We start from the raw sequence: 22,815 nt of genomic DNA on the forward strand, positions 1-22,815 counted from the left end.
TCATGGGAGATGGGTGGGGGGTGTCAAGTTTCTGATATGAAGCGTATGTCTTTATGACTTTATCTTTTTTGGTCAGTCAAACTGACTTTTCAGCATTTTCTGCCAATAGATGTGGCCACTAGGGGGTGTCTGTCATGGGTAAAAGGTATTAAATTCCCATTAAACCAATCTAATATCAGCGAATCGCACACTCTTGTGACATCTAAATAAGCTACAGCCTAATTTATTTTCCTGGTTAGCATCATGTTTACTGTTTTTTCTTGCACTTCTGGGATTATCATGACTGCTGTTTTATGTGTTGATTCCCTTCCAGGATGATTTAGTGCCGTAATCCCAGTGACAATCACTTTTCCTGTCAACTGAGCATTTATGACACATATTAGTGGTCAGGAATAAACTCAGCAGCAGCGAGTGATGCTCTTCATCACCTCTGGATTATATTTAGCTCAGTAGCCAGTGCTCATATTTGGAATCTTGTGCTTCCACGTCTCCTTCCTGGGACTGGGATTTGATGGGGAAAGTAAATAAAGCAAATAATGGACGTCGCTGAACGGAATGACACTTTCACATTGTCAGTTGGTCTTACAGGAAACTAAGTTTTAGCTCAGAAACTTCTCTGTCGCCTTGACAACCAAATCGAAGCATCACTGCGCTTCTCTTCCTGTGTGACTTTAATAGACTATCACAACACAAACTATGGGATTTTCACACTAACCTTTTACAGTCATTACTGTCATGGGGTCACATTTCTGTGACCCTCGTTACTTCCTGTAATAAAGCTCGTGTGCCTGGGTTAAAGGGGAGCATCCCTGCACTTCCTCTTTATACGACTGGGGTCGACTCAGGCGCACAAATTGTGATATTCTCTTATGCGTGTGTGGAAACATATGGTGAGTCAGTGAGTGGGTGGCGACAGCCTGCGTGTCTGTGGGAGGATGGAGAGAGAGGGGGGGAGGGAGGGAGGGAGGGGAGGGGGTAGATGGGTAGCGATTAAAATGCAAGACTACTCAGGTTGTGCACCAATAGGTGGCACTCTACCCTTTTGTGATTGGCTACAGCCACCCGCGCTCGCTTCCACGCCAGTTTGATGTTTAAACTTCTCTCGTTTTTTTCGGTCTTCGGGATGTTTCTGCCTGCTGGGCTGCTCTTAAAGCAGAAGGAGAGAGGAGTGTGATGGGATGGTGGAGGGAAGGATGAATGGAGAGTTAACACTGGCGGGGTGAAAGGCTGACTTTCCTTTAGGCTTAAATCCATAACTGGAGCTTTTGTGTCGCTATTTTGCTCTTGTGCGTCTGTGCATTCAGTGTCTGTCATGGCTGACAGCATAAACATGTTTATGTTTTATCTATTTGCATGCTGCATCATCTGTATTACACATTAAATATGTCCACTGTAACAAGCATAATAATAATAATAATAATAATAATAATAATAATAATAATACACTTATTTTAAGGTGTCCTGATTAAAAGAGAAATCTTTTAATTACATTAAAGTGAATAGAATCATTATACTTATTAGCTTCATTATAATTATTTGTAATAAAAACAATAAACGCATGCTGTAGATTGCGTGTCCTTACAATCACTCCGATAAAGTGGCAGACATAAATCTTCTTTATATATACAGTGGGTGGCTTTATTGAACATGTACTGTACAATCCTGGGAGTTGGTCTTCTGCTGTTGTGGCAACCATGACCATAAACAGTGAGGGAGCGCAGCAGGTACAAACACACAACAAAAGTGGCGATGTAGCATCATCAGACATTACATAGGGGGAAGGCGGCGCGGGCGGTCGTCAGGTGGGGGGTCCTGCAGTTGGAAAACATCCTATTGACACAGTTATATTCACAAAATGTACAGATAAATTAGCAACATGTAGCATTTCTCCTGTGCAGATGTGGCGGAACTGAAAGGCTAAACAAAATGGTCGCTGCATGTAAACTGATGAAAAGGGCAGGTGGTGGCTGCATTGGTCATACCGAGAGAATTCTGGAGTCTGGAGCCCACAACCTTCTACATTCAACAACCCAAACAAGCACAAAGGGTCAGAGGTCATGCATTAGGGGTCCACGCCGCGGCGCGGTGGAGCCAGGGCAGCTAGGTCGGGTCAGAGCGCAAATCGATCGGGTCGCTCGTAAAAAATTGTACGAAAAAAAAAGAAATGATTCACGCGAGTGCTCTTCCGCTGCTGCGGGTTCTGTCTCAGTCCGGTCGCTGAAACACATCCTGTCGCCGCCGGCGTCCTCCGGGCCTCGTTGAGGCTCGACCGGGATTCGGATGGCAGTTCTGTAGATGTGTGTCAGGGTTTCCCACCGTTGGGCTGCAGGGACACGTCCTCCTTAAGCCTGTGCCTCAAAGAAGGAGCGGGACAGCGTGCGTCACATAACCATGTGACGGAACATCAAAAGAATAAACCTCCTGAGTCCCCACTGGCCACTTCCATGCAGAGTTTCACTGGCCTACAAAGTGTTTTAGCGGCCTAACTTTATCTTTTCACATTACTTTTCAACAACATAGTTTAGGCTTCTAATACTTGGCAGGTTGGCAGTCCAGTATTAATAAAGTTGCCAAAAAAAAGCAAAAACAGTGATTTTCTTTAACAGATGCAGAGTCTGTATTGCATTTTCCATTAGTTGCATATTGTTACTCCTGCAAGTTTGAATCATGCATTGGTACTTCATGTTCTCGGTGCGGATGAGCTGAGCTCTATCGCGCTCGTTTGCTCATAAATTAAACCGCATTAATTAAACAGAGTGCTTCTTAAACGACCCAAAGAAACCACTTTTAAAGGGACTTCCTGTAAAAATCCCACATACAAAAAAAAAAAAAATCTATCGAACTGCCATGTTGTGGCTGACGATTTTGGGCCGCCTCCTCTTTTACCCGACTCCAGAGCCAGAGAAAGTGATCGACTTCACATTTTGAAAGGTGCTCGCATTAAAGAGACGCCTTTAATAAGGACATGAGCAGGGCCGAGCGACGCTGCGCTCAACATGCCTCTAACATGCGATCCTACCTGCCTAATTGGAAGTGTCGCATAATTATATGCAAATCCACAGTGGATTATTAATGAACACGTTTTGACATTCAGTCCTCAGTAATTGATGATGATAGGTTTAAGTTTCTATTTCTGCCGCTTTGATAATCAAACCAGTTTTTGTGTCAGAAAAGGGAGCATGCAGGAATTGATTATTTCAATTAAAATGGCTACAATACGTAGAAAAATGTAACATTATCATATAAGAAACCTAAATTTACTCAGCGGAGATGTTTTCCAGGTCCCATAAATGTATGATATGCTCTCAATTTTATGCACAGCAGCAGGTTATTGCACATGTTTTTAATAATAAATATGATAACATCGTTTTCCAATGCAATTACAACATTCTTAGTACACTGAAGGATGTTTTTTTTCCATATACAATGATCTCTCTGGCTACATTTAGTATCAAGCAAACTTAAATTCTGATTCCCTTGGGGAAAATCTGCATAGTTTATTATAGTTTGTGTGTTTACTGTACCATACGGTTCATAATTCCGCAACTTAAAATGGGTTTCTCTCTGAAGGAAATCGCTTTTGGATAAAAGTGGGATTGCAACCAGGCCAGCACATCTGCAAATGCTTTTGAAGTTTGCTCTATACATCCGCAGAACTCAATTGTTGAAACTGAAACAACGACCCAAACCAAACATGGCCCCCAATAGATGGGGAGAAGGTGTCCGGGAGACGGAGATCCTGAAAGTCATTCAGTCAGTCAAACTTGGTGCAGTTGGAACAACGGGGACACTTACTCCCTCCAGTGTTGTCTAAGTATCAGGGTACTCTCATTTCAAACACATGCAACATTTCTCTTGCGTGGAAATGCATGCATATAGAATTAAATACACCAAGAAAAGGGACGTTGCCTCTGGCTCTGCAGCCGAGCTAGCTCAGCTTTTACATCTTGCCCAAAACACTTGGGCAGGAAAAATAGGACAGACGGTTAAAAAAAAAAGTGTCCTCAAACACATTTTCTTTTTAAATATTTGGGAACAGAAGAAAGAGAAGAGACGCACAGCGAGGCGATATCTGTATGAACTGCTTCCAGGGCCCGAGCCCACAGATTGTGATTACCCAGGTCAGGTCGGCAAACAGAAGCCGGTTCGTCAGCTCTCAGCACTTCACTTTGAAAGGGAGGACTTGAACAGAAATACAATGCACTGAGGCGGCATAGTGCTTGGCAAATGTCTGTCATCTACTGATTGTGCACATGTATCTGTGTTTGTGTTTGCATGTCCGTACAGATGTTGAACAACGCGAGACTTCCAGGAAGGTGGTTTCTTGGCTCAGACTGTGTCCCTGTAAGAGAAAGACATAAAATCAGAATTAGCGGCGTCTGTGCAGCGTTGAATGACAGTTCTGATCTTTTCTCGCATCCTGACATACAGATGTATACGTGCACACACCTACACACTCCCACTCCTTCTGTCCTCATTTGCCTGAACACACATGGGAGTGATGCAAGAGCACGCTCTGGTTCAGGCCGGCTGCCAAAGGCTGCCATCATATCCAGGCAAATTCTTTTTAAAAATGTCAATTTATTCAGACCCTCGCTGCCAAAGTTGTTCACAAAAGACCTTGTGAAACTTGTGTGGGAACCCACGCCAGGTGGTTCACACCTGCACCTCTTCCACCTGACGCGTTATAGCGGGAGACACTTTTGACAGCGCTGAGAGCCATTTTCAGCTGCAGGAGCTCGGCTGTTGGCAAAGAAACCCAGACATTCCCGACATTTGTAGGTGGAGGACTCGGCAGATGATGAGGTCATTGCCGATGTTAACTGCCATCCGACAAATGGGGGGTGGGGGGCGGGGGTTCAGATTCTGTTAAAGTAACCAGAGTTGCAAAATCAGAAACTCCAAAATTGCATATGTGAGTATAAAGTTTATTATCCCTTTAGGGGTCACGGGAGGGTGCACATATGGGCAAAGTGCCCTATGTGAGTTCAGTACCTTGCACAAGGGTACCTTGGCAGTGCTCTGAGGGTGTTCTAGGACCTTCCCTTACTACCAGAACACCTTCCATGTGTCGTCCGCACCGGGGCTTGAACCGGGAACCCTCCTCCCTACAGCCTGAGCTACCAGGTGTTTCATCATTGTGTTGACCATTAAACCTTCAACTGTGTGTTTAGAACGTGTTCCTCATACCACCATTACAAATAAATACATTAGCACCAACAATCAATACGTAGGTCTTAGTTGTGAGACTGGAAGGCATTTTTGAGAATGATTTTCCTTGTGGCAAAACAACCGCACGCGGCCTGACCTCTACAGAGCAAATCCGATTACAATTGGATTTCAAGTAGAACTGCCTTTCTCATAATCAATGAGGAGTGTTCAGGGCTGATTGATGGATGACTCTGCCTGATAAAGAAAAAGATGCTTGTAGATAACTGTGGATGAATAAATATACATCGACTATTATCAAGCCAGGATGCCCCTTAATTAATCTTGATTAGCGATTTGTTTACATTTTTCCGGATCATAAAGGTTATGCAGTGTTAAATAGTCCCATAAAAAAAGGCCTGAGGCAAAATTCATCATTGCTGACAGTGTGACATAAACTGGGCAGTGTTTCGGTCATTGATCAGGTGGGACATCGCTCTGCTCCGGGCCCCTGGGCTGGCCCCTTATCGGAAGGGATGCCGAGAGCTCGCAGCGTGTCCGAGTGAAACGGGAGAGGGGAGGGGGAAAACACACATAAGAGACTGTGATAAAGTGAGGAATAGAGAAAGAAAGTGAGCGTGAGGGGTGGCCGGAGAGAGACGGGCATGTGAAGAGAATCCCAGGAACAAATAGTGCTCTCTTTGATAACAAATTCTATCTCTCAACGGATTTGTTAAAGTTTGCACGCCTCGAACTGCACACGCGGGGACATGTAAACACAGGTAGAGGGATGTGTTCATGCAAGGACACACACTCTAGGTGATAAAGGCAGCTGTTCCAATTCCCAAGGGGCCATGCAGAGACGTATGATAGGGAATTGCTATTTATACCGCTCTCCGCCAGCACCCTCCTTCTGAATAGCTTGTAATTGAACAGTCATTACGCCAAAGTTACGGCCGTACAGACGGAAAACTGGGCTGGAAACAGCAGTTAGCAGTTTTGATTTACGAGCGACAACCAGGAAGTTATTTCTCAAGTCTGACGCTCTAATGGACAATAAAGAGGAGCGAGCCTTATCACCTGCTGTACCCACTCTAACACACATCCACCAGTCAGTCTGCCAGCCAAGCAGTCAGCAAGCAGTCAGCCAAACAGCTGGGGCCCCTCATGGAAGGAAGCGTTTTCAGCCAATTTGTTTCCTTCATGTCTCCCCCTTAATGGCGCCATTCATTAAAATGGCCCGCAGTCAGTCGGCACTGTCGCCACGGCGCATTTATAGACTTGCAGCCTGTGTGCCCTCACAGAAGCAGACGCACTCGAGTCCACCTGCGCACATGCTCTCGCAGAAAGGATTTGCTCACGGTCCAGCTCATCTAGGTGGTAGCTACTCGTCATTACGTGGATTTGGCTGGACAAAACTCGGTACGAGGGTGCAAATAGTGTCGGTTGTACACGCAGGAAAACAACAGCGGACGTGTGATGTGTTAATTGCGTGAAGTGTAAGCTTTCTACAGGGTGAGCCACAACAGTGGCTGGCCTCAGTCGCACGTGCACAGTCTCGATCTCGTTCTGGTTTTTGCGTTGCGGTGCCAACGACGAGCTTGATTTTGCTTGATTTTTCCCTGGTTTACGGATATAACGTATTCGAATGCAAGACGGGGGTACTAGCTTAGCATATGCTAAGGTTCTGTTTTTAAAGGTACCATGATAATAAGTGGAAATTCAGGTATTGCTGAGCTTACTGACTTTGTGTTGCCTGTTGATGAAGCCACACTTGAGGTCTAACAGATATAAAAACACTTAGTTTTTGTTGTTTCTTCCTACTGTTGTACTAATTCCAACTGTAAACTTGTGCTTGGCATACCCTGGGAGTGGCGTAACCACATCAATCACTATGACAACTTGTGGCTGTACTGATTCATCGCGTCGGCCGGCCAAGTGCGAGTATGCGGCGCTGCAACCCAAAAACCAGAGTATAAACCCTGATAGGTGTTACATAACCTCCTTTCCTTTCACCGCTCTCCTACGTCTCAGTCACACCTCCTTCACACACGCACACGTAAAGCCTTTTGAATAGATCCAGATATTTACTGAAATATAAGTCACTTCGTAATTATATTCATTCTTCTCAGACATGCGTGTTATGTTGAGGGAGTTTTCTAACTGCAAGTGTTTTTGCTCCGCCTGCTGACTCCTGGCCCACATTATAGCTGTTTCAATTAATAGAAACAGTTAGGAGAATGTCAGTAAGAGGCTTAGCAACACAAAGCTATCCCAAATGTCTGCCAACACTGCCACCGCATATAATGTTTTTGTTTTTTTTTCCCAGCTCAGGCTGCAGGGCCTTTCCATTTTTAGAGAAAGAGCAAAAAAGGGATTGAAAGGAGGTGAACCCACCTAATTGAAAAGCCCTGGAGTGGAGGAGCATGGTGACAGCGAGTGTGCAAGTGTAGACCCGGCCGTGCGCTCGTAGGTAAATGCACGTTTGAACATTTGAACGCATCTGTCGAGAGCGCCAGGTAAACAGAAATGCTTCTGTGCATTAAAAAAACAGCCAAGTCCTGCTGTAAGAGGCAGCTTTAGCAGAAACCCCACAGAGGTGATGAGGTATGACATCACTGATGCCGCCGGACGACATCATAGCGCAGCGCCACTTGCTCCTGGTCACCTTCGGCTGCTCACATGACCATAAAAATGCGGTCATTATCCCGGTTAACGGATGATCAGTATCATTAGAAGCCACCAGGTTAACAGCAACGCTAGCAAAACCAAGGAGCTGGTGGTGGATCTCCGCAGGTGTAACAACCCCCCGCCTGCACCAGTGAACATCCTGGGAACGGATGTTGATGTGGTGGAGTCCTATAAGTACCTTGGTTTTCATTTAAACAATAACCTGGACTGGACTTACACAACACAACCTGGATTTACACAACACAGACGCCCTTGTCAAGAAGGGCAATAGCAGACTGTTCCTGCTCAGGAGGCTGAGGTCTTTTGAAGTGCAGGGACCACTCCTGAGGACTTTCTATGACTGTGGTTTGATCAGCCATTTTCTGTGGGATAGTCTGCTGGTCTAGCAGCATCATGGACAGGGACATGAGGAGGATGGACAGACTGGTAAGGGGGGCCAGCTCTGTCCTGGGATGTCCCCTGGACTCGGTGGAGGTGGTGGGAAATGGGAGGATGATGGCTAAGCTGTCATCCATGTTGAACAACACTCCACCCTCGCTGTGTGAAGGAGAGGTATCGCAGATCTTTCCTGCCGGCTGCTGTCAGACTGCACAATAAACATAACGCCCACTAGCACAATCTGAATGTTATATATTCTGATATGTATATTGTATTTACCCTCTGTACTATGTACAGGTATACAGAGTATCCATTTACCTGGATTACTGTAAATATACATCCTCTTTGTATATTCCGAATTCTATTCTATTTTATTTTTATCTTATTTTTCTCTGCGTGCTCTGCTGTTGTTGCGCTGTAAATTTCCCCGTGTGGGACAATAAAGGACCTGAATCTGAATCTAATGTGACCTGCTTTATCAGATAACGGCCGTGCTCCGATTCTGAGAAATCGGACTAAAACATTTAAATTCCTCCCCAACACATTGTTGTTCAGGTATACCTGTTAATCTCTTAATCTTTAGCGCTAGCTCCCACATTAGCCCCGCTAACGCTCAGACTGTTCGGGCGACCACGTTCAACAAGGCAAGATCAGATAGTTAAACAGGACGACAAGAAATCCAGTAAACAGACTAACACCTAGTTTTGATTCGATTGTTACACCGAGCTGAATCTTGACATCAGATTTTTAGAATCAGGTAAACGCTGGTGACCACTTTGTTGCCACACTTCTAAACATGGCCGACGTATACACGTAAAACACTGGTAAAGAATATATAAGCTATGAAGTAATACATTTAAAATGTACTTTACTGGATTCATCATCGGCCTCACAGTGTAATAAAATATATAAAGTAGGAATTGCACTCTTATCGTTGCCTTGAACAACAAACCCGGAACCAACTCTGACAACTCCGATGAACCCTCCATCAACACGAGCAAGTTTTTCGACAGGAGAGTGAAATTCGGAAGCTTTTACTTATTCATCACCAACATCATCATTCATTTAAGCAACTCATTAAATTCTCTTTCTGTCAATATAAGTAGGACATGCTCTGGCCCATTTTGATCCCTTTTTAAACCACCACAGTTTGAGTTTTGTGACAGTGTTTTGTTCACCAGTTAAAGAGGTGCAAATTCCGACCCCGTTTTTTTTCCTTCCCTGATTCCTGGCTGCCTTAAACCGGTTCACGTCTGCGGTTGGACGGGTCGTGTGTTCGGCAGGCGCTCAAAAATCAGCTGCCCGCACTCACCTGGACATCTCCATGGTGTCCTTGGTGAGATAGACGATCCAGTAGACCAGGTTGAAGGCGCCGAAAGAAAGCGGGAAGAGGATGCGCGAGTACTTGTCGATGATGCTGGTGCCGGTCAGAACGTTGTTGGCCGGCACGGCCGAGCCCTGCTGCAGGAAGGCCTGGGCGTTGACGGGCGGGTTGGGGAAGGTTTTGGCAGGTCGATCGAACAGCGGCGCCGAATTCATTCGTTTCTTGAGCACGGTGCTGGTGTCCACCTTCGGGAGACGGAGACAGCACAGAGTTAAGGAACAAGCCAGACCTCTTCCAACACAACAAGCTCGCCACGTGGTCGATGCCTCATCCCTAAACTACTGGCGCTCGCAGGTGCTGCCCGCTCCAACAGTTGTCTCGTGATTACGCAGGAGAGAATATTAATCATCTGAAGGTGGAACCCTTCCAAATATCTACAGTATGAGACCCAGAATGTTGTGGGAGGGATGAAACGTGGATCTTTTTTATTCATACCAGCCACCGTGCTGATGTTTGACCTCTGACCTCCAGGTCCAGCGGTTACACAGCGAGCGTGTCACATTTCGGGTTCAAGTTGAGACGACGCGTTCACTGCCTATTTCCATCTTCGCCTCAGAAACCGCGCGTTTAGCAACGTTATTGATTAAAAAGGTATTTTTAACATCTTCTTGATGTCGCCTGCTGAAGCGTCTCTGACGCTTTTCTGCCGTTCTCCGTTTTTTTTAATTTTCTTTTCCTTCATGTGCGTTTATGACACTGTCAGCGACACGGCGGATAAAAAGCAACGGCAAAGCGGCGCGTCTACCGCTGCGCCAGAGCTGCCTATTTTTGTCCAACACGCCGGAATTAAAAAAGAAGCGACATATGCCAAGGCTTCAGTGTGAAAGCACAAATCGTCGCATCACTCCTGACATCAGTAAGCACAGCAGCATATAGCAGCCATATGCCTTAATAGTGAAGTAGCCCGCTTCTTTGGTTGAGGAAGACGCAGGCTTCACGCGGCTCCATGCCATGATGCACACCGGGGGGGGGGGAGGGGAGGGGAGGGGGACGAGGGCGTGGGCGTGGGCGTGGGTGTGTTCTGCTGCCCTTTTTTTGACACGTTCGGCTTCTCGACGCCGGCCCCTCCGCAGCAACGAGCGCTATCCGACGGCTCGAAGCAGCGCAAATATGTGCAAATGCATGTGTCAGTGGGTGGAAGCAGCGTTTAGCTATGTATCATATATACGGAACAGTGTGTGTGTGTGTGTGTGTGTGTGTGTGTGCGCTGAGGTTATGTTAACTGTGTGGTACTAATATGGCAGTAAGTGCAAGAGGTCCATCCTTGTGGGTGCTGCGTGGGCGTTTTCACTTGTGGCTGATTATTAGCTTTAGCGGAGATGGATGTGCACATTTGCTGTTTTATTAGCGGTGAAGAGCAGCTGTAAACATGCATCGGCTCCTTTTCTTTCGCACTTGTTTAAATCGAATAAAACGGAATGGAAAGGCGACTCCTTTCATTCCCGTTTCTCGCTCCCAGCTGGAACACAAGTCAAACGAGTGCAGCTGAGCCATCACGTAGCAACGCCTGACGACAAGCTCAGGCGCTGGAAACAAGACTTGATTCTAACGTTGAAACACGACGTTTGGGTCGTTGACCGCTGTTTACTGGTGTGAGGCTTATTAAAACGTATAGGTTTTAGCCAAGAAGTCTGATATGAAGGTGCTCTACAGACCATAAACACTGCCATCGGTTTGCTCTTCAAAGGGCAAAAGTTACTCAAATTTAAATGATTTTGTACCATTTTCTATGCAAACGAGTGTAACGTCGAATGCGGTTCCAAATATATCATTAAAAGAGGAGCTCTTATGGATCCACACATGCGGCAGCTCCAGTCTGGAGCCATTTCTCTCAATTCCGCTAATCTGTCGCACAGCTGGAAGCCGGAGGAGACTTGGGGGAATCCAGGCGGTGGAAATTGGATCTATCTGTGCCTTCCTGAGGATCAAATATCACCGGTGCTCTTGATTTCTATGCCCCAACATAGGAACCATTAGACACAACATGTCTTCTATTCAGCCGCGATGGCCGATCCGACTGCTGGCACCTGTTGCGGGGCCTATAAATAAAGGTGCCTCGCTTGTCTATGCCTTCCTCCCACAGCTGCTTTGTTTCCCGTTAATTTCCACAAACATACCGCGCCACCTCCTCACGCACGCCTCTCAGGGTGCTTTCAACGCCGCTTAGACGCAGCGCGCCCGCTTCAGCCTAAGGTTTGATTCATTAAGGGCGGCGTTTATCTCCTGTTCCCGCGAGGCTCCCGCTCAGGTTGGCCTCGCCTTCACGATGGGTCACGCCGGTTTGGAATCGTGACTGCGTGATGGACGGCCGCGCTTCTATTTCCAGTGACACAACAATGCCTTCCTTTTCCCTCCCCTTTTACTCCGTGTAACGAAGAGTCTTTCCTCCTACATATTTGTTGAAAGCAGTCATTTTCCGTGATGCATCCCTCCCACTCTCTTCCTCTCAGCGCAACTCCCCCCCCCCCCCCCCCCCCCCCCCCCCCCCACACACACACACACACACACAGGCGCTCACACACTCAATCAAACCCCGGTGGCTGCTCATCTCTCCATCTTGCTCCACAGAATCCACACAAATGGACTGGCTGGGCTTCCTCAGCCCCCACTCCCCCTCCTACCCCCCCACCCTCCCCGTGAGCCCGCGCTGATCTGCTGGATATTCCCTTAATCTATGGCTCTTACATAATCTGCAGCAACATTATCCACAGAGCCCGTGCTTGTCTCCTCGCGTCACCCTCAGCGACCATCGTGGCCCAGGAGCCGGGACTGGCCCAGAGGGACGAGGCATATACGAGCCGTGGTTGTTCTATAGATGGATGAGCTACACCGATGCGGAGGCAGATTACGTGGAAAAGACCTATACGCACTCGTATATGTGTTTGAGTGGGTGCCGGAGATTATACACGCACGAGCGTCTTAGAGGCTGGGAGGGTGGATAAAGTTGAGGTCGGGGGGTCGGGGGATGATTGTCCAGGAGAGATAGAGGCGAGGGTGAATAGAGGAGCAGCCCAGCAGGGGGCCGGAGGGTGGAAAGAGGAGGAGTACGCCGGTGGGAAAATGACTAAAGTGGAACAAAGAGTGATTTTGGAGCATCGGAGGGAGGAAGTACCGGCCAGACGTGGCACAACTTTATATAACGGTTGGGAGGGGGGGGCGCTAAGAGAAGCAAGCAGGGCTACAGCATCCATCCAGCACCAGTGCAACCAGTCTGCCTGGTTCCCCCAGTACAGCCTTTCTGCTCCAGACAAGCTGAATGACCTTCTCCTCACATTAGGCTCAAACACCGGTCCTATTGAGCACCCAAGTCGCTGTTTACGCAGAAACTGTCGGCTAAAGTTAGCAGATCCATTGACATCTTCCTTTAATCTAACTCCCAATTGAACTCAGTGGGAATGTTTGGGCACTTCCCTTTGCTTCAGCTGTCTGCCTTCTTCCCTTCAGCACATCCTTCGAAAGAAAAATGGTCGACCATGTGGCAAAAATCAAACCAGCGTCAATATTTGTCACTCTGACTTATAACAAGTGAGGAAGCAACAGATGGGATAGCGTAAACGGAAGAGCATCAACAACCGTGATAGCTAACCCTCACCCACGACCTCCTGCATGTGAGTACTTTTACAGACTTCTGATGATAGAATATTAGTGAAATTGCACTCATTATCTCCTCTTTAGACTTTAAATAGACAAGAGAACGACAATTCAAAATGAGTTAAGTGTACTTTCAACGTCCCATTTTAAGCCCTGGATTAAAGGCAGATAACCCCGACAGAAGTTTGATGAAGACATGTCGAAGATATCCTTTTACAAAGAACACAAGTACACAAGAACACAAGTACACAAGAACACAAGTCACCCGAGGGAGCAAGTGGGTTGCAGCATCTGTTTTTATCTGTGTTAATGGATAAAATGTGTCAAATTTGAGGCAGCCTCACCGAGGAGACCTCTGCATCGTTCCCAGCGGGCGGCGCCGGGGCCGCGGCGGCCGCGGCGGCCGCTTCCTGTGCCGCCACCTTCATGGCGGCCGCTTTCCGCAGCTCCCGGTTGGCCTGCAGGGTGGAGAAGTAGTTGACGGCCGCAAACTCGATCAGGGCAGAGAAGACGAAGGCGAAGCAGACTGCGATGAACCAATCCATGGCGGTGGCGTAAGAAACTTTGGGCAGGGAGTGGCGGGCGCTGATACTGAGAGTTGTCATGGTCAAGACGGTGGTGATGCCTGCACGGGGAGAGGAGAAGAGTGTTGGGAATCTGGATTTTTTAAAATTCACTCAGGGTGTTTCTTTAGAATGTTGAGCAATTCAAGTCACATAATCCAATATTGAGCAATTAGTGAGCTAAAGCTAATGTCATGCTTGGCTATACATGAGTGTGGAATGGAACGAGAAAAGGTTCACACACTATGGATTATTAAAACTCTGTATAAATCACTGGGGGGGTTAATTCTAAACCACTGATCAGCACATATTTGATCAATTATATATAAAACAGAATATGCTAGGAGGAAAATCTGATAGCTAACGGCAAATCCCATTGCTGCTACGCTAACATCCGCCCGTGCTGAAACTGATGTATGGACACAAATGTTTTATCATACATTGCAACGTACCGGCCGTACATAATATGTTAGTTTTCTATTTTACTCCTTTATTTCTTTGTATATTTTCAACTAAGCAATATTTTAAAATGCTAATTTCAGTGCATCTCAGACTGTAATTGGATGACTTATTAAGCTCCAAGAGCTAATGTTTGGCAAAAACTTTATCTCACGTCACTTCTGGGCGACAGGATGAAAGTGTCTGCACGTGCATGGAGAGGAAACTCCTGCTATCCACAACGCAGTTCCCTTTTCTGAAACGAGGTCGTCCCACAAAAGATATTTCCATCATTTCAGCCTCAACACTGCTGCAGCATTTCTTTGGAAATTGCCCGTTTCGACGGTCTCTGCAAACTTCACCATCTGGCGAACGGCGTCTGCGATCGCTTCGGCATCGCAGAGACAACAGCAGTAGAATCGCTCTTGGCTTCAGCATTAATTAGCCCGCAGAATCAGTCCAGAAGCTAGTGTTTAGCAAGGTGGCGGCAGTTTCAGCAGAAAACAGCACCAACCGAGGCGACGGAGTTTGAAACGTCCACGTCTTTGTGTCTCACAGTAAGTTAGAAAAGCCACCATATCTCGAGCTCTAGGGACCAACCCAAAGCTCCTCGGGGGTCTCGGGGCTGCACAACAGTATTCAAATGTCACATGGGTGACAAAAACAGCGCAATACGACGAGCACCTCGCCGTGATGTCACAAAGCCAGATGCTCCAACGCGCCAGTATTTCTCAATTGAGCTCTTCCAAGAATTTTCTTTGACATGTGGCGGCTCAGGGCCGCTTTACTGAAACAAATCGGGGCCTTGTGACATTTGCCAAAGAAGCTCTTCGGCCGATGCTGATCTGTCCATAAGTAGACTAACCCCCGAATGGCTCGCCCATCGATAAACAAATAAAAAGCTGTCTGTAAACATTCACGGGAAAATGCGCGATAAGACGACCCGGCATAAAAGCCGCACAGTAATATTTGCTGGTATTGTGGGGAGTATCTCATATTTCAGAGGGAAGCGTGAGGCAACGAGGGAGGAAGAGGCACAATAATGGAAAAGCAGATGGACGAGGATAACGGGAGACGGCCTGGACCTGAAGGCATCATGAACTCTCCGCTAAATGGCAGCTTGGAAACAGGGTAGAACCATCCAAAGTGCACCACAGATTTCTATCTCAAACAGCACTCCGATTTTTCTTGGATTCCATCCTTATTAAGTCGGAGAAAGATGCTGACAGTGAACACTTTTAATGGCCCATTAACTAAGTACATATCTAATTCGCTTTCATCAAGCTAAAACAAGCGGGGAAAGGGGGCCATTGAACACTGCTGTTCATGGTTCCACCAAATGTGTCCCACACTCCTGCGCCGATCATTAGCGATGGAGGCACTTATGGGGGGGATTCAACCCCTTCAGAGGAAACTCGGAAGCACCGGAAGCTCAGGATTCTCAAACACGGCCTTGATGGTAAGTCTGAGGATGGAACTCCGTCGTGGTGGGAGGGAAAGGCAAGGAGAGAAAAGGGGAAGAATAAAAGGACGGGTGTGGGAGGGAGGGGGATGAGGTATAAAGATGGGATGGAAAAATGAAATGCTCCGGGCATTTATGTGCTTTTATAGGAAAAAAGCAAGGTACAAATTAGGCCACACTCAATTAAGTCTGTGAGACTGGTGCTCTTGGGACTTTCGGCTCGGGGGGGGGGGCTGACAGTCCCACACACAACATGTTATGACCTCATATATTATCGATGCAGGAAGCACACGTGGACGACAGTTTCTCCCCACGTTCTCTCCTCCTCTTCCTTATTTGTTCCGCACCAGCGGCGCTGTTGATGACTTGTAATACCTCCGTCAGGTTCTTGACCAGGCGCAGGTGCTTTTGGGTTTGATGTCGGAGCCAAACTTTATCTCATTTGGCTGATAACGTTCCCCCTGTCGTCATATTGGGAAAAAAAAAAAAAACTACATTCCGACCTTTCCTAAAAGGCCCAGTCTGTGCTGTGAATCCTCCGTTCCGGCCGCATTATTTTCCGTTATCTGTTCCGGATATTGAGCGGGATGAGAACAGCGGGGCGGGTGGCGCTGTAGGAGTTTCCACAGATGCACTCGCTGGTGGGGGGGGGGGCTCGACTTGCACGTGAATGCTAACGACTGCCATCCATTCAGTGTAAAAAACCAAGTGCGTAGGCTCACTGGAGTGATGGCTTCCTTCCAAAGACAAGTAAAGACCCCCTGACCATGATGTGCGAGGGCATAAATTAGCGCCAGTCTAAATTTAATTAAAGTAGAGCTGGAATTTCGACACACCGCCACACACGTTTCCATGCTTTTTGCCCTCTTTGCTGTTTCCGAGCCGCGATCCTCTTGTTCCCGCTCGCTCTTTGTTCGGTGCTCTCTCAGCTCCCGAGGCTAGAGCTTGATGGCAACTGTAGCGTGATGTAATGTGAGCAAGCAGAACCTGTGAGTGCTCGGGCAGGGGCCAAGTAAACAGACTTCCTGTCTTAGCATGGCCAGTTTACAACAAGACTTTTCTCCCCGATAAATCCAGATCCAACACAGTCGAGCAACAGAGATAAGGGGAAGTTTAGCATTTGGGAAGACTGTTTCTGCCCTTGGTCACGTGTAAAGCTCACGTTTAATGGAAGTGTGACCTGACAAGTTAATAAATGTCGGTTGTTTTACGATAAAAGTGGATGGAAACATGTTAGCTTGACTGAAAAAGATGTTTTAACAGCCTAGCTAACCCCCCAGACAATGTGGCTACAGTTAAGCTCTGCCCCAACCCTGACCCAGAGGTCAAACACTCCGCTGCGCTGCTAACTGGCGAGCTCAGGTCAACAGTCAGTGGCCCAATGCTAAAGAGCTGGAAAAGTGCATTTCGCTACCTAGCATTGTGGAAATAACATGGTGTCAACAATATATCGATCAGCTCCGATGGATTTATACTGGGACAAAGACAACAGTCCAGTTTAGCTCAACCCAGCCGTGCACGTCAACATAATTAGCATTAGCTGCGCAATCCGCAAGGAGAACGTAAGGGAATCTTACCAAAGACGGTCCGAGCAGGAACAGATTCCTTGTTAATCCAGAAGGAGACTTGAGCCAGAATGACTGTCATGATACAGGGAATGTAAGTCTGGATAAGGAAGAAGCCCATTTTCCTCTGCAGGTGGAAGTGGACGGTCATGATGACATATTCACCTGTGCAGGAGCAGGAGAACAGACAGGTGACGCTCCGGAGCCCTGACAGTCCGGACAAGAGACCCTGACACTGATCCTTGAGTGAGTTCCCGCTCATTCCCAGTCTCTGCTCACCTGTGTTGGATTTCAGCCTCTCGCTTGACACCGTCTGACCGATGAGGTCATACTGGAGCAAACTGGACGACTCCTGCGGCACCTCCACGGAGGACAGGGGACCTTTCTTCCAGGTGTACACGATCTCGCTGATGGGGTAAGCGTCTGAAGGGGCCGAGAGGGCAGCGTGAGAATGACAGGAATTCCCGTTTTGGACCTGTTTCCGCGTTTTCGAGAGAGAGTCTCCGTCAAAAAGCAAACTCACAGCTCCCAAACTTGAGCGGGCAGGCGTGGCCGTCCATCGGGAAGTTCATCAGTCGCATGGGGCACTCGGCATTTATAGTTAATCTGTGGAGAAGAGGAGGGTTGAAAGCAGCATTTGATTTCTATTTGATAAACAGTCGCTGGCATGAGTCACGATTCCAGTTTGGGACTGGATTTAATCAGCTGCGATGTGCTACATAAAGGAACGAGTCCACGTTAGAGTGACTTTGGCGTGATATTAGCGGCGGTTAAACCCGTTCTCTGCGACGGTTTACGGGCTTTCACCAACTCAAAGGGTTTGTTTTTCCTACTACATTCAGAAGTGAGAAGCTGGAGTCATGTTTGTTTGGAACGCAGTCCAGGCCCGGTTTCAATATCAGATGGCAGAAATCTTGTTTTTGGAATGGCATCCTCATTCCTTTCATGTCTGCATATTCTTGGATGCCTGTTTGTTTGATTTGCTTTCCAGGTCTCTACTCTATTCTGGTCTTGGCCGGTTGGGCGGCGTGCCGTCCAACTCTGTTTACCTCATGGTGTAGAGGATGGTTCCGTTCTGCATGATGCGGAACAGCTTGTTGGGGGTGGTCATGTTGTGAGAAATCGACCTCTTGCCATTGCGGAAAAAGGTGTCCGGGGTCCAGATCTTGCTGACCATCAGGTTGTTGAGCCGCAGGATCTCGATCGGACCTTCGAACTTCAGCCGCTCGTCTATCCAGGTCTGGCGGAAGAACACGTCCATGGTGTATTCCTGCGCAGAAGTTTAGAGGGGAGGGTTTGATTTCTGCTGCTCCCGTTCCCGCTGATGCAGCTTCTGCTCGTGCTACTGTCTGCTCTACCCCTGGAGAGAGTGACAGATGGGCCTATGAGCCCCCGTGTGCTCGGACCTGCTGGAGTCCTGGTTTTATGAGGGTTCTTTTTTTTAATTATTTAATTTTTTCCATATCTGGACCAGTCTGCTACTTCTGCCAGCGCTAAGATGAGGTTCACACTTGAAGAATACAAAATACAACATTCAGAAGAAGGAAATTGGGATGGAAAATGCAAATTTGACCAGAAATTCAAACACATGTATTATATTATCAGTTGCTGGTGGCGCACTGAAAGATATAGTTGTTATAGCATCCAAACTAGGCCCAGGCAGCAACTCGGAGACCCACTTAAGAGGAGTGCTACTCCAGTGGGGAATTATTATTTTTTTGAAGGTCTTAAAGGTCAGAATTCTGCGTGAGCATACAGAAACATGATTTTTATAGTGTATAATGATCTGATTTTCTCCATTTCTATTCTCTTAGAAGTAAAAATTGACCTCCATGGATGCTACCGTGTTAGCATGGTTGGTGGCTCAGAACAAGATTTCTTATTAGTCTACTTTATATTGACTGTTCTAATTGAATTCTAATCTGATACTTTTGCTGAGTAAAAATATTTGTTTGGTTTAAGAGTTCAACATTTGGACTGGAAATAGTCATTAAAAAATGCATTTCTACAGTTCTCAAGGGCATATTTCAGTGTTAGATTTTCTTTAACAAAAGCCCCGTTTAAATGTTGGGTCGCACACAATAAACCCGATTATTCCTTCTATATTGGTAGCCAAACTCTTAAATTACTGCATCCAGTCACATTTTCTCTCTTCCAAACTCCATCAAGTCTTCCAGCCTCACTGCTCTGACTGAAGTGAGCAACCCAAAAGTCTGCCACGGAAGCTTGTATTGAACTCTGACCCCGAAGCGCTGTAGCCATACATCCCTCGCTAGCGGGTCACATGACAGCTCAAGTCGAGGCTTTGGATGCAGAGAAGCAGCATCTAAAGCCTAAACAACACACACGGCGCTCCGCCTATCCCATGTCGGGAGACAAACCTATCCCATCCCAACATCTCTCCATCTCTCCCTCTCTCTCTGTGGTGGGGGGGGATTGTCAACCAGATTAAAATCCTAAGCTGCACTAATGACATCCTGCACAAATGCTGGAATAATGAAGGCTAGCGAGAACCGTGGAAAGAACCACGGCTCCATGCTGCAGGCACGGTCACCCAGAAACAGACAAAAACTCCGTATCCACTTTTGTCAGCCCAGATCGACGTTGTTTTATGCAGAGTGTTGAAACACGAGTGCATGAGCGCGGGAGCCAGTGAGTCAGCCTAAGCATCCTGTGTGAGAGTGAAAGAGGTCAGTATGGATTACATACCATCTCCACATCTGAAACGGGTCCAAAGCTGGTGACAAAGATGTCTGTTTTGACCTCTGTAACTGGACCTATAGCACAAGAATAATTAATTCGTCATTAATACACAAAACCTTCTTAAATCAAAGACCATGGGGGGAAATAGAAAAATAAATCTACAATTCCTGGATGACCTATATGCTTTAAAACATAAAAAACACTGTTTTCAACCACACTTTGATCGGTTTGGCACTTTCCCCGCAGATAATTCTTAGTATTACAGAGTGTTTAACCATCACAAGGAGAAAAATGGTCCACACGAAACTACTAGAACCAAACTTGACCATTTTGTCACGCACACCGTCGATTTAATATTAAGAGGCAACTGTGCGTAAAATGCGCGTAAAATTGCCTTACCTCCAAAGCCTGGCCGCAGTCTGTTGTCATATCCGTCCAGCAATCGATCCAATATACGGGTGATGTTATCCAAATAGATGCTGCTCTCACTGTGCTGATTACCCCAAACACTGCCGGCACTGTAACTAAAGTAAAGATGCACTAATTAACGATTCAAGCGGCCGAGAACATTCGAGCGCGTACATCCATCCACAGACCTGTCGCGCATAAAAGTCCGAGAATACGCAGAGAGAGGTGGGGGAAAAAAAGAGTTGCCATACTCACCAAGACAAAAATAAGCAAGTTAAAAGGAAAGCCATGCCTCGCAAGCACCCATCAACGCCAAATCCCGGGTCAACTTTTAAAAAAAGCATATTCCATCATTTGAAAAGCATGATTTCACCGCAGGTCAGCTTCTTCTGTGTGAGTTGGGAACCGTGCGAGGATTGCGCGCCAGTCCAGCACGACTTGACTTCCCTCTCTAGTGCGGTTGCGCCCGCCTCAGCCTGAATCTCTCAGCTGGAGGAGAGAAAAAAAAAAGACCTGAAGAGTTTTTAAGAGAGTGGAGAGGAGGGGCTCGGGGGGGGGGGGGTTACAAAGAGCGCGCGAGCGGCGCATTTTTCAGGAAATAAATCGCTGTCAAGTGAAACTTGGACACGTCTGATGTGGTGACAGTTCCCGTGCGCGTGCGATTATTGAAGAGAAAATAGAGATGGAGAGGAGGGAGAAAAAGCGCGGACGGAGGGAGAGAGAGCGCTTCCACACACGCGCGCGCACACACGCACACACACCCTGACATGGTTCTATCATCTCGATGATCATTCAACTATGACCAGTGAACTTTAATGATATCAGGTTCGTTCTGGGTGCGCGCGCGTGTGCGCGGTGGATGAGTAGGCGGTAGACACATTTACTGTAACTTTGAACCGACTGTAGCCGGAGACCAAACGGGGGCAAAGTCAGGGATGTTGGAATGTTGACTCAGTGAGGCACAAATGCAGCGCGGAGACGTTTCAGCAAAGCAAATGCTCGTCCGGGCCGAACCGGTTCTGGACCCGGTTCTGAAGCTGCTGCCGCCTGTTCTCCGTTCTAAGCTCGGTCTCCTAAGCTCAAACGGCCTCTGCATGAAGAAACAGTCGCTGACTGTCCCACATGTCGGCCGACTGGGCCAGATTCCGATGCTTGACTGCACCATTACTTTTTCATTATAAGCGGGATCATAGTAATGTTTTAAATCATTCATTCCAGGCGGAAAAATCTGGGATATTCCTCTGACAGCATTCAAACGTGGAGACTGATTATGCAACAGGAGCCTTTAACTCTTGTGTTTTTGCACTGAAAAGACAAATTATATAATGATTTCAGAACATGTATATATCAATTAAGTGGATGGGGGTTAATGGTTTGAAACAGAGTTTTTTTGGGGAGGGTAATGCTAACTAGCATATTTGGAGGAGCTTTTCGTTGCAACCTGTAGGGATTAAAAGGAGAAATCTATATTATTACTGTTCTGTGATTGACTTGACCTTAGCAACCACGAGGTCATCTCACCCTCTTTCTGACCCGATTGCCCCCCCAAAGGTGTCGGACAGAAAGTGACCAGACCGCCACCACCGCGACCTCGTTGGTGTGAGAGCACTTAACGTGCAACAGTGTCCCGCGTCGCCGCCACGCAGCCAGCAGTTTACGCAGGGCACGGACCATTACTCTTTAATCCACATCGACAGGAAGCTTTAAGTGTCACGCTGGAGTTGTTAATCTCTGCGTTTTTATGCATTCCACCTATCAGGAGCATTCGCCGTATATTCGGGATTAGAGGGAACAATCTTGGATCCAAGCTTGATCTGCAGAGACGGATGCAGCTCGACGACGCTGTTTGATTCCCTCTCTCATAAAGGCTGCGCTCATGTTCCTGACTAAGCTGATGCTAATGCAGGTTGTTTTCCTGGACACCGCAAATTTTAGCACATTTCTCCAGTCGACCAGCCAAACATCCACACTGGGGGGAGGGGGGGGGGTTAACAGGAAGCTTTTAGATATGATATAATTGCCAAAACCTAAAGGTCCACATAGATAATAGTCAGCTCAGTCCGGAGGCTTTCCCTCTTTACTTCCTGATGGTCCTGAGCCATCTGACCATTTCCCTCTCTGGTCAGGAGTTTCAAGCTCATAACTTCGTTAAATTCCTCGATGGGACGCGAAAAGCATCCACCAAATGGGACCGCTGAGCCACTCCTCAGTCAGGGTCTGCACGGAGATGAGAAAGACCCAGCGATAATGGAGGCTTGCAATTAGGTGCTCTCCTTTCAGTGGGAACAATACCCCTCACACGCCGGAGTGTGGAGCAACTCAATTATGTCAATTCCGGAAGTACAATTAATTCGGGGAGATAAGACGACATGCTTCAAAATCCGCCGCGTTTTAGCGGGGAAACAGAGAGCCGGCCGGCAGGAGTTTGTTAATTAGTTCATTATTCATCAAAATAGGATTTAATTAAACGGGTCCATGATACGC

The 22,815-nt window shown here is 47.1% G+C and overlaps 1 protein-coding gene across 3 annotated transcripts; it reads right to left on the reverse strand.

Annotated features, from left to right (window-relative positions):
* Nucleotides 1-1,613: 1,613 nt before the first annotated feature.
* Nucleotides 1,614-20,904, reverse strand: gabra6b (gamma-aminobutyric acid type A receptor subunit alpha6b). 3 transcript variants are annotated; one of them, XM_029848469.1, is made up of 10 exons: nt 20,587-20,904; nt 20,323-20,447; nt 19,930-19,997; nt 18,270-18,490; nt 17,744-17,826; nt 17,386-17,643; nt 17,233-17,295; nt 13,537-13,817; nt 9,530-9,786; nt 1,614-4,342 (listed from the first exon to the last, which is right to left on the reverse strand). In XM_029848469.1, the coding sequence occupies exons 1-10, from the start codon at nt 20,673-20,675 to the stop codon at nt 4,330-4,332; spliced, it is 1,458 nt and encodes a 485-aa protein (XP_029704329.1). In that variant the 5' UTR covers nt 20,676-20,904; the 3' UTR covers nt 1,614-4,329. The 3 variants fall into 3 exon arrangements, with proteins under 3 accessions (XP_029704329.1, XP_029704331.1, XP_029704330.1); XM_029848471.1 differs by having other exon boundaries at nt 17,500-17,643; nt 20,587-20,902; XM_029848470.1 differs by having other exon boundaries at nt 17,233-17,385; nt 17,500-17,643; nt 20,587-20,899.
* Nucleotides 20,905-22,815: the final 1,911 nt, after the last annotated feature.

Source organism: Takifugu rubripes, chromosome 15 (assembly GCF_901000725.2).
Source record: "Takifugu rubripes chromosome 15, fTakRub1.2, whole genome shotgun sequence".
In the NCBI taxonomy this organism is placed as follows: domain Eukaryota; kingdom Metazoa; phylum Chordata; class Actinopteri; order Tetraodontiformes; family Tetraodontidae; genus Takifugu; species Takifugu rubripes.

Bases quoted from the DNA above. Each gene is read 5' to 3' on its own strand.
- gabra6b (XM_029848469.1), bottom strand. From the start codon at position 20,675: ATGCTTTTTTTAAAAGTTGACCCGGGATTTGGCGTTGATGGGTGCTTG. The intron at 17,644-17,743 runs GTGAGTTTGCTT...CGGCCCCTTCAG, and splicing joins CCCGCTCAAGTTTGGGAGCT to ACGCTTACCCCATCAGCGAG. The intron at 13,818-17,232 runs GTAAGATTCCCT...CTCCCCGTGCAG, and splicing joins TCCTGCTCGGACCGTCTTTG to GCATCACCACCGTCTTGACC.